The sequence below is a fragment of the Paramacrobiotus metropolitanus genome, unplaced genomic scaffold, assembly GCF_019649055.1.
Source record: "Paramacrobiotus metropolitanus isolate TYO unplaced genomic scaffold, Prichtersi_v1.0 Parri_scaffold0000003, whole genome shotgun sequence".
Taxonomy (NCBI): domain Eukaryota; kingdom Metazoa; phylum Tardigrada; class Eutardigrada; order Parachela; family Macrobiotidae; genus Paramacrobiotus; species Paramacrobiotus metropolitanus.
Window position 1 is genome coordinate 251434 of NW_026570223.1, and position 16910 is coordinate 268343.

Here is a 16910-nt window from a genome sequence, read left to right on the forward strand (position 1 = left end):
CCCATATTTCCGATTGGGTTTAAAATTACTCACGGCCAGTGGATCAAGGAAGTCTGCGACTCTGCATAGACATATCGCTCGCATGAGAGTACGTACAATATAGTACTTACTGTATACGCAGCGCAAAACCAAGGCCTCGTCCCGAATTCAAAGCGAATCTCGTTGCGATACAGCAACTCCACCTCGCGAGGTGGCTTCGCGTACCGTATCTGTAGGCGTGGCCACTGCATACAGCCACCTCGTGTGGTTGAGCAACCGTACCATAGCGGGATTCGCTTTGAATTCGGGACAAGGCCCAAGAGTGCATTGAGACGTTTGTCTCCATAACATCGCGGGCGGCGGCTAGAGAATACGACCGTGCTTTCATGCACGTACGTGCTTTCAACGAAAACACGGACGTGCATGAAAGCACGGTCACGATTTTCACATCCACAGACTGGCTGCAATTCAACAAGCAACATCAGTTGTTACATCATCCTTAATTTTCGCTGCTGGTTCACGCTGTTTCACGGGGTGGGAATCCGTTGAGGCCTGTTACCATTGTCACAGCGCAATGCGATCAGACGGGGAACTGTAAGCAGGCCTGCATCTGCGTTCTTCCAGTTTTTTGTTTTGTTCGATTAGTTCTGAGGGCTACAACATGGACGGCCAGGGGACGAAGAGAAAATTGGATGTCACTGAGGATGAATACTCCATCACACATTCGACGGAGAACGTCCACGGCCTGGACGAGCACATCGTCAGCCGCCATGTCTCCATTCAATCGTTCTCGGAAGTCGATGATGACAGCGTAACCGCACAGTCCTACCAGTACGCCCGTCAAAATGAACAGCGACAGTTGGAAACGGGATTTCTGGAAGCGCTTACCCAGTGTCTGCTCGCTCAAATGGACGCGAAGGATGACAGTGGGATGAGTTTCTTAACGTGCCGCGCCTTCTATCATTTTCAAATGGATTTAGAAGATCTGCAGTCAGGGAAGTGGAACGATTTTGGTCAGGGGAAATTGCAGCGAGTCCGGGTGTCACAGACTAGCCACGAAATTTCCCCACTGCCAGCGTGGCTGGAGAACGGCGTTGGACTGCAAGTGTTCTGTACGTGATCGTGTTAATTCGTTGACTTTCGCGCTTCGCGTAAAGGTTGCTCTAGTTGAAAACGACGTGGTTAAATTATCAAATTATTTAACAGGCGCTGCGTGCTTGGCACTTACTTCCATGCATTTAATCCGAAAAACTTGAGCATTTTTTAATAAAATTTCCAGTGATTTTTTCGGTAAAATCGTTTGTTGGCTTTGCGCGAGGGTTAACATTTTATAGTTTTTTGAAACACTTGCTATGACCTGAAGCAATCTGTGTACGAGTAGTATGATTCGTAGCATCTGAAACGGTAATAAAACAGTACGACAGTGATCAGTCTTATGTCGTAGTGCGATGCGCCAGTCTTTGCGACCACGTGCGAAGATGATTTAATTGAGTCGAGTCGCATAATAACAGGAGGTACCGGCAGCTAATCTATCTCTTTTAAAACTGCATTGTTGACTGTTTTGAGGAACTATTGTACACTGCTAATTTTGGTTCTGGTAACTACCTATGTATTCAACTGACATGATGCTTTGCAGTCCAGAGCAAGGTGGCGACAAACCGACCGCACACCTCCGATAGCGAGTCCAAGCATGGTTTCGAGATTCCATGGCAGGCCAAGATCCAACTGGAACAAATTCCGGACGAGTGCATCTTGATGGAGGTGCAGTTGGCGTTCATTAACCCGGACGGTCACGGAAGTCCGACCGTCAAGGTGACAATGGCGCCACCCCATGCCACCTACATCAGCTTCGTCAACAACGTACTGAAGGAAATCAACGGTTAGAGTCAAACTGAGGTGGAAATCTGGGATATTTTAGCCTTGTTTTTGAAATGGGTTAAAATTTAGCTATACAAAATGTTTTGTTATAACAATTTACCCATTGGTTTTCATCAGATCTTTCTTTGGCCGCGGGGATTTTTTTTGCTTTGATTTGGGGCAATAAAAATTGATTTGAACATTTTATAAAACTACTCTGTAAATTAAAATCAGTTCAATTAAGCAGCTTGAAGAACGCTTAGGTCAGTGTCGTTTTTAAGTTATTTAAATTCAACGTTAGAGATATTAACAGTGTGATTTGGACCCTACGAGTAGGTCAGACATATTCTGAGTGCTGCCATGAGCTGGGTATCTTCCGCCAAGCATACTGTTTCGTCACCATGCGTGTGCCGCTGCTGCGCTTCATATCGAAACTGCTGAAAAAGTTCCGGCGGACCATCCCGAACTGTCCGCCACTTACGGATGAGATAGCCTTGGCAGGAGCGGATAATGTGGTGCTGAAAACACGACAGGGTAAAGTGGAGACGGATCGGCAGGTCCTGGTTGGTCTATCTCCAGCAGCGCGTGCCCTCTTCGCAGTGGGAAAACTCGGAAAAGTCAGTTCATTCGAAGTGGACTGTAGTAAAGTGGCCCTTATGACCGTGGTCGGCGCGGCTGTGCGTAAACACGAATCTCTGCCAGTTGACCCATGCCAAACGGCTCTGTGTTTTCTGTACGAGGTCATGAAGTTGGCGTTAAGTTGGGAGATTCCGCAGCTGTCACTGTGGACACAGGTGGCGTTTGTGGAGCGCTGGTGCCATCCGGTCGTCAATCTGGAGCAGATCCCCGTCCTGGATGCTATCCGTGCCATCTGTGAATATGCCGATCCCGAGAAAGCGGGCAGTCGGATGATTGTGTGTGGGCTTATCACTGCACTGCGCATTCTGCATTCACCGATCGCGTCCTGGACGCTGGATGAGATGCAGCGGTTAATTGCACCGTACCCGGCATTATGGGAGCACTTTCTCCCGCTGGCCCGGCTGGTTCTGGATACAAGCATTCTCGTTAAAACTGTGACTGGTCGCATCATCACGATCGCGGTTAACCTTGGCTTTTCGGCATATCAGGTGAAATGCTGTATCCAGGAGAAAGAAGGGATCCCCGTGGATCAGCAGCGACTTCTTTATGCCGGCAAACAGCTAAGCGACAACGTCACCTTAGCGGATTACGGTATTAAAGCGGAGGCTATCGTACATCTCGTAGTGAGAAAGCGCGGATGCTGAAATTGTGGACCGCACTTGAGATCGGAAGCATGAAATTGAAACCGCTTGGGTGGCGCTTGTAGTGGATAAAATTCTGTAAACTTCTGTTCTGCAGAACTTTTCTGTTTTATAACTTTTGTCCATATAAATTTGTCTTTAGGAATTTACTTGATCATCTTCGTTTTGTTTCTAAATGGATCTTATTGGGTAATTAATTTTGTTATATAATACTGTATTGTACCTATTAGTTTGTGCGATCGCTTCCATTTCCCTGGCTTGTCTTTTAATATAAAGTGTAAACAGAATTTCTATAGAAGTATCGTTTTCAACTTTACTTGGTGCTTGTGGATTTGGAGGTTAATGGCTAATTAAGTGCAAATTAAAAAGTGTGTTACATGTATGGAATAATGACATTGTAAGTGACTTGGCTTGAAGATAATCGGTCGATGGATGGGATTTAAGGGACACTGGTGGCGGTTTATTTAGGAGCTTGTTCAGAGGCGCAGTACTTAGTGACTATGTACCAGAACAAGTACATTGTACTGTACTATTTATGTAGAAATCGACAGATCGGTCCCCCGCCACGCCTACTCTCCCTATTATTTTTTGTCGTGCACGGTACGTGCATACGCGTACTACCGAACGTATATCCGCTCGCGCGATGCCCTACCGACTTATGGAACTTCCAACTGATTACAGTCTGAATACGGTACTTATTGGTTTTTACCAAAGTCAGTAAATTTAACTCGGTAATAAATCGTTTTGGTTTTGCGCTCGGTAATAAATCACTTTAGCGTTGAGCGATCCGCTGTAGAAGGATACAGTACCTGCTTCGAGTTAATATCAGCATCATCTTCTCTGAATTACTTTCATTGCTGGCTCAGATTAATTAATATTCGTCCTGTCATTTCAGGGGGACCTGATTTTCGGGTAAGTTGTGAGCCGTGATTGTGAGCGTATGGAAATCGCGATGGACTTGTGCAGCTCAAGTACAGCCGTTGGTATGTACGTCTAATTTCTTGTTTTGTTCCGTTAGTTGATGAACGATAAGAGATGGACGGCGACGGCAAGGGAACGAAGAGAAAACTGAATGTCGTGGAGAGCTGGAAAGAGGATTTTTGGAATTGCTGAGCCATTGTCAACTGGCCAACATGAACGCGACGGAGGACAATGAGATGGGTTTCTTGACGTGCCGCGCCATGTATACCTTCCAGATGGATTTGCAGAAGCTGAAGACCGCGGCGTGGAATGACTCTCGTCTGGGGAAACTGCAGCGAGTGCGGTTGAAGTGGACCGGCCACGAAATCACCCCATTGCCAGCGTGGTTGGAGAACGGCGTTGGATTGGAAGGGTTCTGTAAGTGACCTTTGTATATCGTCGTGTGATGCGCCTGTCCGTGAGTTGTGAGTCCGTGAATTTATTTGAGTCGCATCCTAAATTCCTAATTGAGTCTATGACTAGAAATTCCCTCAGCCTATCTCATTGACCTTTTTCAGCAAATTGCGCCGAACAATTTTGACTGATGAAGGATTGTTTTACAATGTTCCTTTTGGGTTCTGCTAAGGCATCCCCATGGATCAGCAGCGACTGATGTTCGGCGGCAGACAGCTGAGCGACAATGCTACCTTATTGGACTGCGGGATTACCAGCGGGGCTGCAGTACATCTTCTCTACCGATTTAGAGGATTCTAAAACCGTTGGTGAAATTGGATTTGGAAGGATCCAGGTGGAACTGTAGGTGGTTTTTAGGGTGGATAAATGGACATACGATTTTTTCTCAGCTATATTACGCCTGAGCGCATTAACGTTTCGGTTTTGTCTTTATAAACTTAGGTAATCTAGTTTCCGTTTTTGAAGCGTTTTTATGGATTACAGATCATTATGTGTTTTTACATTATGCATGTTCACACTGACAGTATTATGCGTTCACATACAGAAGTCATTTTCATCGTTTAAAAGGAATTAAAGGATTATTCAAAGTCATTGGATGATACGATTCCGGTTTTCTAAGCTATATTACGCCTGAGCGCATTAACGTTTCGGTTTTGTCTTTATAAACTTAGGTAATCTAGTTTCCGTTTTTGAAGCGTTTTTATGGATTACAGATCATTATGTGTTTTTACATTATGCATGTTCACACTGACAGTATTATGCGTTCACATACAGAAGTCATTTTCATCGTTTAAAAGGAATTAAAGGATTATTCAAAGTCATTGGATGATACGATTCCGGTTAACTATTACATGCTGATACGTTCATTATACAAAAAGTCGTAAAAACGTTTTATTCACAATTCACATTGTGGATGGATAATGGATTGCATCGTTTATAGTACTGTTCGTGTTGAAGTTTTCCTTGTACACAAAACCCGGAAAACTTGTACCGATCCGGCAATACAGAAAATACAACTATACGTCATACAATATCGTTGATACCATAAAGCAATGTCTACATCGCCGGCTGCTCCGTGGGAGCAATAATGAGCACCTTGATGCACACATACGGCGGCGCGTTGACGACATAGGCAATGACATCGGCAATGTCCTGCGCCTCCAGGAGCTTCATGCCGGAGCCGGCGAGCGCCAGCTTTTTGACATTCTCCTCACAAACCCATCGGTTGCCGAAGTCGGTCTGCACGCCACCCGGGCTAATGCTCTGTTAAAATGTCAGACGCTATAAACGTCGATGGAACAATAATTATTATGTTGGAGAACTCGGGACTGACCGTTACGCGGATCTTTTTGGAAATTTCCTTCACTTCACGGTACAGCGCCTCCGTCAGAGCGATGACCATGTGTTTGGTGGCCGAGTAAAAGTGGGCGGTGGCCCACGGAGGCACCGCGTGTCCAGCCATGCAGCCCCATGCTGTACATACAGAGTTGCATTATTTACCGTATAATTATGATGCGGCATTAGCAGTCTTGCCGATTGCTTATAAGAACGCTTTGTCTGGTCAGTAACAATGATTGAAAACCAAAGCTTTTCGACCGAAGCGTAGCGAAAGTCTTCTATGTTCAAGGATAATGAAAAATGTGGTGTCTGTGCGTCGGTCACCGCCACCAAATGCACATATGCGCGGCGGTATGTGATACCTGACGCACATATGCACGCTGGCCGTATATACTCAAGGCAAATGTAATTCATGGTGTCTGTGCGTCGGTCACCGCCATCAAATGCACATATGCTCGGTGGTATGTGTTACCTGACGGCGTCAGGTAACACTGCTGACGCACATATGCACGATGCTGACGCACATATGCACGCTGGCCGTATATACTCAAGGCAAATGTAATTCATGGTGTCTGTGCGTCGGTCACCGCCATCAAATGCACATATGCGCGGTGGTATGTGTTACCTGATGCACATATGCACGCTGGCCGTATATACTCAAGGCGAATGTAATTCATGGTGTCTGTGCGTCGGTCACCGAAACCAAATGCACATATGCGCGGTGGTATGTGTTACCTGACGCACATATGCACGATGGCCGTATATACTCAAGGCAAATGTAATTCATGGTGTCTGTGCGTCGGTCACCGCCACCAAATGCACATATGCGCGTTGGTATGTGTTACCTGACGCACATATGCACGCTGGCCGTATATACTCAAGACAAATGTAATTCATGGTGTCTGTGCGTCGGTCACCGCCACCAAATGCACATATGCGCGGCGGTATGTGTTACCTGACGCACATATGCACGCTGGCCGAATATACTCAAGGCAAATGTAATTCATGGTGTCTGTGCGTCGGTCACCGCCACCAAATGCACATACGAGCGGTGGTATGTGTTATTTGACGCACATATGCACGCTGGCCGTATATACTGTACTCGCGGCACATGTAACTCGTGGTGTCTGTACGTCGGTCACCACCGCGAAAGGCAAATATGCATGGTGATGTTTGCAGGCCGGATGCGCACATATACACTTTAGCCGTATGCATTGGCCGGTGGTCATCTCCCGATATGATCAAAAGATTACTTATTGCTTTTCCTTTTATGTAAAAATGGCAAAAGAGCGCTACAAAAGCGTCTAAGATTGCGTTTTTGCAATTCACAAGCGACGAGTTTCGTTATCAATAATGGAATCATTAGTCGATGGTGACAGGGACAATATACCGTTTGTCTGCTGAAAATTTTTGAATTAGTCTCCTAGCTGGGTGTTGCAGACGCTGTCCAGTAGACCAGTACCATAATACGGCTGCCTTACACTCCTCTCATGAGTTATGTCACCCACTTCGGCCTCATGACATTTGCGCAACCTAACAAAAACCAAGAAACCGAAGAATACGTCACTCGACCGACCGGCAATCGTGCATTTCCATTTCCTCACAGGCATTTTTGATGTGCCTCAAAATAGCAAACACAATAAACCCGTGCACTTAAAAACCAAAACCAATTAATATTCCGGTATTAAGGAGTTCCACCTAGAAAGTTGTCTAATTAGAATCGTAATAGGTCAGCATTGCTCGGCGCAATTTCGTGGAAATGGTAATCCTCCGGCTAGGTTGGTGTCACCAGTTTTTTGACATGATGGACCTATTCTTGGATTCTGCTTTTCAGTCTTGGCGTTTTATAAACCGCCACGATCGTTAACAAATCCAACACTTTACACCGTATTCAGAAGATAATTCTACCATTGACTACTCTGCATATGTACATATTGTGGCAGCGACCTCCCATAGCTCTGCATGAACCGGCATAAATTATTCCACAAGGGCAGAAGAAATTAAGATTTTTTACAATTCAAAACATGTATTGAAAACATTCACTTACCTGCAAAATTTTACATAAATGCCTACCGGGGCAAAAGGCCGAGATTTCACTTGTCACTCTACTAAAAATTCTACCAAACGGGGTGAGATTATTAAATAATCGAGGAGGATTGCCTACAGAAAAAGGGTTGCCAATCACTCTACGCATAGTCCTGTTACGCTTCGGTCTTGCAGTGCCCGCAAATAGCGAGTGCACTTTCCTAGTATAGACAGTGTTTTCAAGTACCTGTTGATGTTGATAATATGACCGTCGGTGATCTGGTCCTTGGTTATCAATCGCAGCGCTTCACGGGCGCAGATAGGCAATCCCATAACGTTTACCTGAAGGGAAAATTTTGAAATTTCTTTTCGTGCAGTTCTTATTGAAAACACCTATGTAGCCTCGCATACAAGAGTATTTTCTATAATTGTATTTTATCATTTTTATGAACGGATCACACCCTGTACATCTATCATCTCGCGCCACTGGTCCGCGCTGCCGGTTACTAGCGTATCGGGTTTGGCCATGCCGGCATTATTCACAAGGACGTCCACGTGTTTGTGGGTCTTCTAGATCTTCGCAAACATGCGCTTGATGTCCTCCTCTTTGGTGATGTCGCACTTGATGGCGCGGACGGTACCGGAGCCTTTGGGGAGAGTGTTGTTTAACGCCTACAACGTATGCGCTAAATTTAACTATGAGCATGTGTTCCTTCCCTCCCAAAAGAACATGAATCAACGCCGTCACTATACAAATAAGATATTTCGTACTTATACTTGAACGTTTTATCGTTTACCTCGATTTTTTCCAGGTTTCGCGCGCATCCGATGACATTCATTCCCTGGCGTGCCAGCGTTTCCGCCGCGGCCAGTCCGATACCGGAGGATGCTCCCGTCACCAGCGCTGTGCGAATTCGCCAACGATCCATTTTTGTGGAAGAAAATTGCAGAGCCTGCGCAAAGAACTCAGGCGATTAGCACAACGTGGTAACTGGCGTGCAGTTGGAGAATAAAGTTATTCCACTGAATGGAACATTCTTCAGTCAGTCGACCGGATTAATATGATTTTTGACGGCACGCAGCTGAGCGATAACGTTACCTTATCGGACTGCGGTATTACCACGAAGGCTACTCCTATCTTCTCCTGAGACTGAAGAGCGGATGATGGTAAATAAAGAGCACTATGAAGCGTCAGCACGAGGTTGGAACCAGCGGTTACATTTGTGAGGTTGGGATTATTTTCTATCAATTTTTTTGCGCAGGTTTGCACTGATGCTGCTTTTTGCCCGTTTTAAATTTCTCTCTGTAAATTGCTGAAGGATTCGCATTCGTTTCCGGAGGGAAGTTTTATGGATTCCAGTTTTTACGTTTATGGCATAATGCAATTCAGTGGCGTCGTGTATAACCACGAGATTGTTACCGATGTCTTTGTCACAACGTGTTGGGTTGTAAAGCAGTATAAAACGTTGATAAAATGAAAACGCATTATGTAATTATGAAATTGTGATAGCAGCTTTTTTGTTCTGCCTCGACGACTCTGTTCTTAACTTCTTACTGATTCTTGGCTCGTCCTCTTACTTTTGTGGTCAAGGGTGAATCACGGGCATGCTTAATTATAATCCTTTATGAGGAAAATAGAACTTGTACATTATTCAAAAATTACTTACATACTTTCATTCCTTGTCTTGAATTAACAAGGTATGTTGCACTGTTGCAGAGCGCCAGTGTACAATTTGAAGCACTTCCCGCTGCTGTGATAGCCTGGTTGTGCCGCCATGCATGTGGATTCGTTTATACCGAATCTTTGCTTTTTGCTCTCTCAAAACGAGCTTGAGCCGACGATGCGAAATGAAAGGCCAAGCATAAGGTCAAGCAAAAAGAAAGATTACGTAAAACTGTACCCCATATTTCCGGTTGGGTTGGATGGATGAAAATCGTAAGTAATGAAAGCCCGTACGTGATCAGATCCTCTAACCGCCGCCCGATGGAGACAAGCGTCTGATCTCACTCTTGATTTCAAGCGTCTGATCTCACTCTTGATTTTGCGCTGCGTACTCACAAGTCACAATCAGTATAGGCGCTAAATCATTTCACGAGCGATATTTCTAGACTTCTACCCTGATGCCAACAATTCACCAAGCAACACCATCCTTAATTTTTTACTTGCTGGTTCAAGTTTCACGCGCTTTCACGAGAGTGGGAATCCGTTGAGGCCTGTTACCCTTGTCACAGCGCATTGTGACGAAACGGGGGACTGTATCTGTGACTGTAAGCAGGCCTACCTGCATCTGCGGGACTTTTAACCGTAAGTTGTCGACCGAAGCGTAGCGAAGGTCTTCTATGTTCAAGGATAATGAAAAATGTGGTGTCTGTGCGTCGGTCACCGCCACCAAATGCACATATGCGCGGCGGTATGTGATACCTGACGCACATATGCACGCTGGCCGTATATACTCAAGGCAAATGTAATTCATGGTGTCTGTGCGTCGGTCACCGCCATCAAATGCACATATGCTCGGTGGTATGTGTTACCTGACGGCGTCAGGTAACACTGCTGACGCACATATGCACGATGCTGACGCACATATGCACGCTGGCCGTATATACTCAAGGCAAATGTAATTCATGGTGTCTGTGCGTCGGTCACCGCCATCAAATGCACATATGCGCGGTGGTATGTGTTACCTGATGCACATATGCACGCTGGCCGTATATACTCAAGGCGAATGTAATTCATGGTGTCTGTGCGTCGGTCACCGAAACCAAATGCACATATGCGCGGTGGTATGTGTTACCTGACGCACATATGCACGATGGCCGTATATACTCAAGGCAAATGTAATTCATGGTGTCTGTGCGTCGGTCACCGCCACCAAATGCACATATGCGCGTTGGTATGTGTTACCTGACGCACATATGCACGCTGGCCGTATATACTCAAGACAAATGTAATTCATGGTGTCTGTGCGTCGGTCACCGCCACCAAATGCACATATGCGCGGCGGTATGTGTTACCTGACGCACATATGCACGATGGCCGTATATACTCAAGGCAAATGTAATTCATGGTGTCTGTGCGTCGGTCACCGCCACCAAATGCACATATGCGCGTTGGTATGTGTTACCTGACGCACATATGCACGCTGGCCGTATATACTCAAGGCGAATGTAATTCATGGTGTCTGTGCGTCGGTCACCGAAACCAAATGCACATATGCGCGGTGGTATGTGTTACCTGACGCACATATGCACGATGGCCGTATATACTCAAGGCAAATGTAATTCATGGTGTCTGTGCGTCGGTCACCGCCATCAAATGCACATATGCGCGTTGGTATGTGTTACCTGACGCACATATGCACGCTGGCCGTATATACTCAAGACAAATGTAATTCATGGTGTCTGTGCGTCGGTCACCGCCACCAAATGCACATATGCGCGGCGGTATGTGTTACCTGACGCACATATGCACGCTGGCCGAATATACTCAAGGCAAATGTAATTCATGGTGTCTGTGCGTCGGTCACCGCCACCAAATGCACATACGAGCGGTGGTATGTGTTATTTGACGCACATATGCACGCTGGCCGTATATACTGTACTCGCGGCACATGTAACTCGTGGTGTCTGTACGTCGGTCACCACCGCGAAAGGCAAATATGCATGGTGATGTTTGCAGGCCGGATGCGCACATATACACTTTAGCCGTATGCATTGGCCGGTGGTCATCTCCCCGATATGATCAAAAGATTACTTATTGCTTTTCCTTTTATGTAAAAATGGCAAAAGAGCGCTACAAAAGCGTCTAAGATTGCGTTTTGCAATTCACAAGCGACGAGTTTCGTTATCAATAATGGAATCATTAGTCGATGGTGACAGGGACAATATACCGTTTGTCTGCTGAAAATTTTTGAATTAGTCTCCTAGCTGGGTGTTGCAGACGCTGTCCAGTAGACCAGTACCATAATACGGCTGCCTTACACTCCTCTCATGAGTTATGTCACCCACTTCGGCCTCATGACATTTGCGCAACCTAACAAAACCAAGAAACCGGAGAATACGTCACTCGACCGACCGGCAATCGTGCATTTCCATTTCCTCACAGGCATTTTTGATGTGCCTCAAAATAGCAAACACAATAAACCCGTGCACTTAAAACCAAAACCAATTAATATTCCGGTATTAAGGAGTTCCACCTAGAAAGTTGTCTAATTAGAATCGTAATAGGTCAGCATTGCTCGGCGCAATTTCGTGGAAATGGTAATCCTCCGGCTAGGTTGGTGTCACCAGTTTTTTGACATGATGGACCTATTCTTGGATTCTGCTTTTCAGTCTTGGCGTTTTATAAACCGCCACGATCGTTAACAAATCCAACACTTTACACCGTATTCAGAAGATAATTCTACCATTGACTACTCTGCATATGTACATATTGTGGCAGCGACCTCCCATAGCTCTGCATGAACCGGCATAAATTATTCCACAAGGGCAGAAGAAATTAAGATTTTTTACAATTTCAAAACATGTATTGAAAACATTCACTTACCTGCAAAATTTTACATAAATGCCTACCGGGGCAAAAGGCCGAGATTTCACTTGTCACTCTACTAAAAATTCTACCAAACGGGGTGAGATTATTAAATAATCGAGGAGGATTGCCTACAGAAAAAGGGTTGCCAATCACTCTACGCATAGTCCTGTTACGCTTCGGTCTTGCAGTGCCCGCAAATAGCGAGTGCACTTTCCTAGTATTGTAAGTTTGTAACCGGTCCGCAAGCTGTATCGATGGAATCGTGCAGTCTGACTACAGCCGTCTCTAAAATTGTGTCCTTCCAATTTCTTGTTTGTTCGATTAGTTGCTGAGCGCTACAACATGGACGGCAAGGGGACGAAGAGAAAATTGGATGTTTTTGAGGATGATTACTCCATCACGCATTCGACGGAGAACGTCGACGGCCTGGATGAGCGGAGCGTCAGCCGCCATGTCTCCATTCAACCGTTCCCGGAAGTCGACGACGACAGCACAACCGCACCGTCCTCTTCCCTATTGAATGAACAGCTACAGCTGGAAACAGGATTTTTAGAAGCGCTTACCCATTGCCAGCTCGCTCAAATGGACGCGAAGGATGACAGGGTGATGGGTTTCTTGACGTGCCGTGCCATGTACCATTTTCAAATGGATTTAGAAGATCTGCAGTCCGGGAAGTGGAACGATTTTGGCCAGGGGAAACTGCAGCGCGTACGGGTGTCACAGACTGGCCACGAAATTTCTCCATTGCCAGCGTGGCTGGAGAACGGCGTTGGACTGCACGTGTTCTGTAAGTGATCACTTTATGGCTTATGTCGTACGTAGTGTGATGCGCCTGTCTGTTGCGACCACATCCGAATGTGAAACGTCTGAACTAGTTGCGTCTAGTGACGAGTCGCATGATAGTTGAATCTACGGCTGGATTTGGCTGCAGCTAATATCTCTTTAAACAGACTACGATTAGCACTGTTGACTGTTGAGGGACTGGTGTTGTACACTTCTAATTGTGGTTCTGTTAAGTACTAGGTAAGTATTCAACTGACATACTGAGATGCTACTTGTGCTTTGCAGTTCAGACCAAGGTGGCGACAAACCGACCGCACGCCTCCGGCAAAAAGTCTAAGCGTGGTTTTGAGATTCCATGGCACGCCAAGATCCAAATGGAACAAGTTCCGGACGAGTGCATCCTGACGGAGGTGCAGTTGGCGTTCATTAATCCGGACGAGCGTGGAAGCCCTACCGTCCAGGTGACAATGGCGGCCTCCCGTGCCAACGACATGAACTTCGTCAACAACATACTGAAGGAAATCAACGGTTAGAGTCAAACTGAGGTTGAAATCTGAGACATTTTTAGCGTTTTTAAATGCCTTACAATTTACCGGGTGGCTGAGCAAAATGGCGGTCTGATTCAAGATGATGCGCTGGATCCGTCTGTTGCTTGATTGACGTCGTCTTAGGTTCATTCGAAAGAGTAACGCTTTTAACATAAAACAGTTAAGTGCAGCTAAGATTTTCCTAAGTCTGGACGTTTTTTAAGATTTTTTTGAAAAACTGGGTGGGTTTAGAGGCTGTCCTGGAAGGGAAAATTTGAAAATACCCATTTCTCAACCAAAAATTGCTGCTAATCAGCTAAGTAGAAAACTTTTTTTCGGGTTACTGTTTCGGATAGAGGGGTTCTTCCTTGTTTTTTACTGTATGGCACTGCAATATTCTAGCAACGGTGTTCGGCCAGCACACGGAATAACTGAGACTCTGCACGAGTAATTCTCATGAAATCCGCAGGAAGGATTTTTGAAATCGAATTCTTGATCAACGCTTCGAAAAGTTGTCTGGTTCAATCTTGTTTCTGGAAAGGCAATGTGTTAACTACATTTTGAAATAAAACCCGACATTTCTTGTTGCTTCTTTACACGCAGCCAGAAATTTTAACGAAAAATGGTCATAAAAATCAAATTAAAAACCGGCATTTTTTGGGAAAGTCACAAAGTGCGCTGACCGCATAACTCGTCCAGCGCATGCAATATGTCAACAACTGCTTTTTTATTGAAAGAAGGTGTGTTTCTCTAAACAGAGCCGGCAAAGATATTCAAAAAGTCCAAACTGAAAAGAAGTGCCACGAGATTCTAAGTTTGGAGAGCTGGGACACGAAAAATTTGCACACGACCTTGGTTTGCGCCACTGCAAGCGATCACGGCTTACGCTTTCCAAAAACGTTTTGTTGATTCTGATAGCCAATAAAATTCTCTATCAAACGAGTCTTAACAATTTACAGTCTGACCACAGGTTCACGAGAAACAAACTGAATAATTAGACCGCCATTTTTTTCAGCCACCCGGTAGCTATCAAAAAGCCTGGTTTATTATTTTACCCATTGGTTTTCATCAAATCTCTCTTTAATCGCGGGTTTTTTCGCTTAATTTTTGGGGCAGTACATATTGATTTGCGTATTTAAAGAACTGATTTGCAAATGTAAATGACTTCCTTCCACTTGAAGGACGCGTAGGTCTGTTGCATTCTGAAATGACTTTAATGCAATGCTGGAAATGATGACTGTTTAATTTGGACCCTATCCTAGGCCAGACATATTCCGAATGCTGCCAGGAGCTGGGCATCTTCCGCCAAGCCTACTGTTTTGTCACCATGCGTGTGCCGCTGCTGCGCTTCATATCGGAACTGCTGCAAAAATTCCGGCAGACCATTCCGAACTGTCCCCGGGCGGACGAAATTATCTTGGCAGGAATAGATAATGTAGTCCTCAAAACGCGACAGGGTAAAGTGGAGACAAATCGGCAGATCCTGGTTGGCTTCTCTCCAACGACGCGTGCCCTCTTCGCAGCGGGAAAACACGGAAAAGTCAGTTCTTTCGAACTTGACTACAGTAAGGCGGCTGTTGTGACCGTGATCGGCGCGGCTGTGCATAAACACGAATCTCTACTAATTGATCCACGCCGAGCCACTCCGTTCTTTCTGTACGAGGCCATGAAGTTGGCGTTGAGTTGGGAGATTCCGCATCTGACACTGTGGACGCAGGTAGCGTTTGTGGAGCGTTTATGCCATCCGGTTGTCAATCTAGAGCAGGTTCCCGTTCTGGATGCTGTCCAGGTCATTCTCGACCACGCAGATCCCCAGGAGGTTGGCAGTCGGATGATTGTGTGTGCACTGGTTAGTGTGCTGCGCATCTTGCATTCACCGACCGCGTCTTGGACGCTGGACGAGCTGCAACAGTTGATTGCACCGAAGCCGGCATTGTGGGAGTATGTTCTTCAGCCTACGCGGTTGGCGCCGGATAGCAGCATTTTCATTAAGACTTTGACTGGCAAGGTCTTCACGGTCGTGGTTAATCTGGCCTATTGGGTTTACCAGATGAAATGCTGTATCCAGGAGAAAGAAGGGATTCCCATGGATCAGCAGCGGATTATATTTGCCGACAAACAGCTGAGCGACAATGTTACCTTAGCGGATTACGGTATTAAAACGCGGACTACAGTGCATCTTGTCTTGAGAATGCGGGGATGCTGAACATGTGCACCGCTATTCAGGATGGAATCAGACTGGAACTGCGGGTGTCACCTGTAATGGGTAGTAATTCTTTTAACTTCTTTGTGGTTGTGCAGCATTTTCGTGTTTTATCTACAGTATAAAATTTGTCTTTTGAAATTTACTTGATATTACCTTCGTTTTGTTTCTGAAGTGGATTTTAATGGATAATTTGTTTGTGTACTTTTCATATAGTTCTGTACTTAATTTATCTACATAGTTTTGCACGATCGCTTTTAGTTTCCTCTTCTGCCTTTATAAAGCCATGAATTTTTCAAATTTACTTCGGGATTTTGCATTTGATTCCTCAGTAGAGGTTATGGCTGATGAATTACAAATTATTATGTGTGTCAGTTGTCACCAGTTTGACTGAGTCAGACTGACATAATTATGACTTCGCGTTAAAGTAATCGTTTGGTCGGTGGAACCCTGGATGACAAGTACTTGGCCTGGAAGGTTACTATGAGTAGAAGTACTCGTACAATGTAGAAGTGTCTATACCAAACGATTCGTTTGGGATGGTTATAAACTGTAAAGGCAGTATTACTAGCATCTGTTAGCGTCAACATTGAAAAGATGAGGAATGTACCGCGTTATAATAATTATGTCCTTAATAATACCTATATCGATCGCTATATGCACAAAATAATTATTGTGGTAGCTTTGTTGTTGCTGCGTGCATCACCGGTTCACGTTCCTGCAGAATATTAATATCTATATCTACGTATAATTTATTTGGTTCCATAAAACCACACGTATTGTACACACACCACACATGTTGTATAAGCTTGTTTCCCTCACTGCTTCGTTCCAAATTTCCAATCACTTTAGGCCAAGCTGTCGTCGAATTTCAGTGGTTCTATTTTTCCATCTTTGTTTTAATCGAACATGTTGAAGCGGGTTTGTAGAGCGCAGGTGTTTATTTTCAGAGCAGTCTGGGATGTTTAGATACTTACATGCTGCCGTCGTGACTGGTGTCCAGAGCAACAAAC

General features: G+C 45.2%; 3 protein-coding genes across 3 annotated transcripts; 2 read left to right on the forward strand and 1 right to left on the reverse strand.

Moving 5' to 3' along the window:
- Positions 1-408: 408 nt before the first annotated feature.
- Positions 409-3465, forward strand: LOC129591468 (uncharacterized). The gene is made up of 3 exons (XM_055487134.1): positions 409-1091; positions 1616-1858; positions 2173-3465. The coding sequence occupies exons 1-3, from the start codon at positions 641-643 to the stop codon at positions 3117-3119; spliced, it is 1641 nt and encodes a 546-aa protein (XP_055343109.1). The 5' UTR covers positions 409-640; the 3' UTR covers positions 3120-3465.
- Positions 3466-5546: 2081 nt separating this feature from the next.
- LOC129593018 (dehydrogenase/reductase SDR family member 11-like) lies at positions 5547-8862 on the reverse strand. Its single transcript, XM_055489200.1, has 6 exons — positions 8651-8862; positions 8427-8525; positions 8322-8390; positions 8123-8195; positions 5824-5963; positions 5547-5753 (listed from the first exon to the last, which is right to left on the reverse strand). Exons 1-6 carry the CDS (start codon positions 8780-8782, stop codon positions 5547-5549), a joined length of 720 nt encoding a protein of 239 aa, XP_055345175.1. The 5' UTR covers positions 8783-8862.
- Positions 8863-12644: 3782 nt separating this feature from the next.
- On the forward strand, positions 12645-16165 carry LOC129591476 (uncharacterized). The gene is made up of 3 exons (XM_055487146.1): positions 12645-13171; positions 13453-13695; positions 14957-16165. The coding sequence occupies exons 1-3, from the start codon at positions 12727-12729 to the stop codon at positions 15898-15900; spliced, it is 1632 nt and encodes a 543-aa protein (XP_055343121.1). The 5' UTR covers positions 12645-12726; the 3' UTR covers positions 15901-16165.
- Positions 16166-16910: the final 745 nt, after the last annotated feature.

Coding starts and splice junctions, on each gene's coding strand:
- LOC129593018 (XM_055489200.1), bottom strand. CDS start 8,782: ATGGATCGTTGGCGAATTCGCACAGCGCTGGTGACGGGAGCATCCTCC. Junction 8,526..8,650: donor GAAACCTGGAAAAAATCGAG/GTAAACGATAAA, acceptor CATACGTTGTAG/GCGTTAAACAACACTCTCCC. Junction 8,391..8,426: donor AGCGCATGTTTGCGAAGATC/TAGAAGACCCAC, acceptor GTCCTTGTGAAT/AATGCCGGCATGGCCAAACC.
- LOC129591476 (XM_055487146.1), top strand. CDS start 12,727: ATGGACGGCAAGGGGACGAAGAGAAAATTGGATGTTTTTGAGGATGAT. Junction 13,172..13,452: donor CGTTGGACTGCACGTGTTCT/GTAAGTGATCAC, acceptor TGTGCTTTGCAG/TTCAGACCAAGGTGGCGACA. Junction 13,696..14,956: donor CATACTGAAGGAAATCAACG/GTTAGAGTCAAA, acceptor ACCCTATCCTAG/GCCAGACATATTCCGAATGC.
- LOC129591468 (XM_055487134.1), top strand. CDS start 641: ATGGACGGCCAGGGGACGAAGAGAAAATTGGATGTCACTGAGGATGAA. Junction 1,092..1,615: donor CGTTGGACTGCAAGTGTTCT/GTACGTGATCGT, acceptor GATGCTTTGCAG/TCCAGAGCAAGGTGGCGACA. Junction 1,859..2,172: donor CGTACTGAAGGAAATCAACG/GTTAGAGTCAAA, acceptor CCCTACGAGTAG/GTCAGACATATTCTGAGTGC.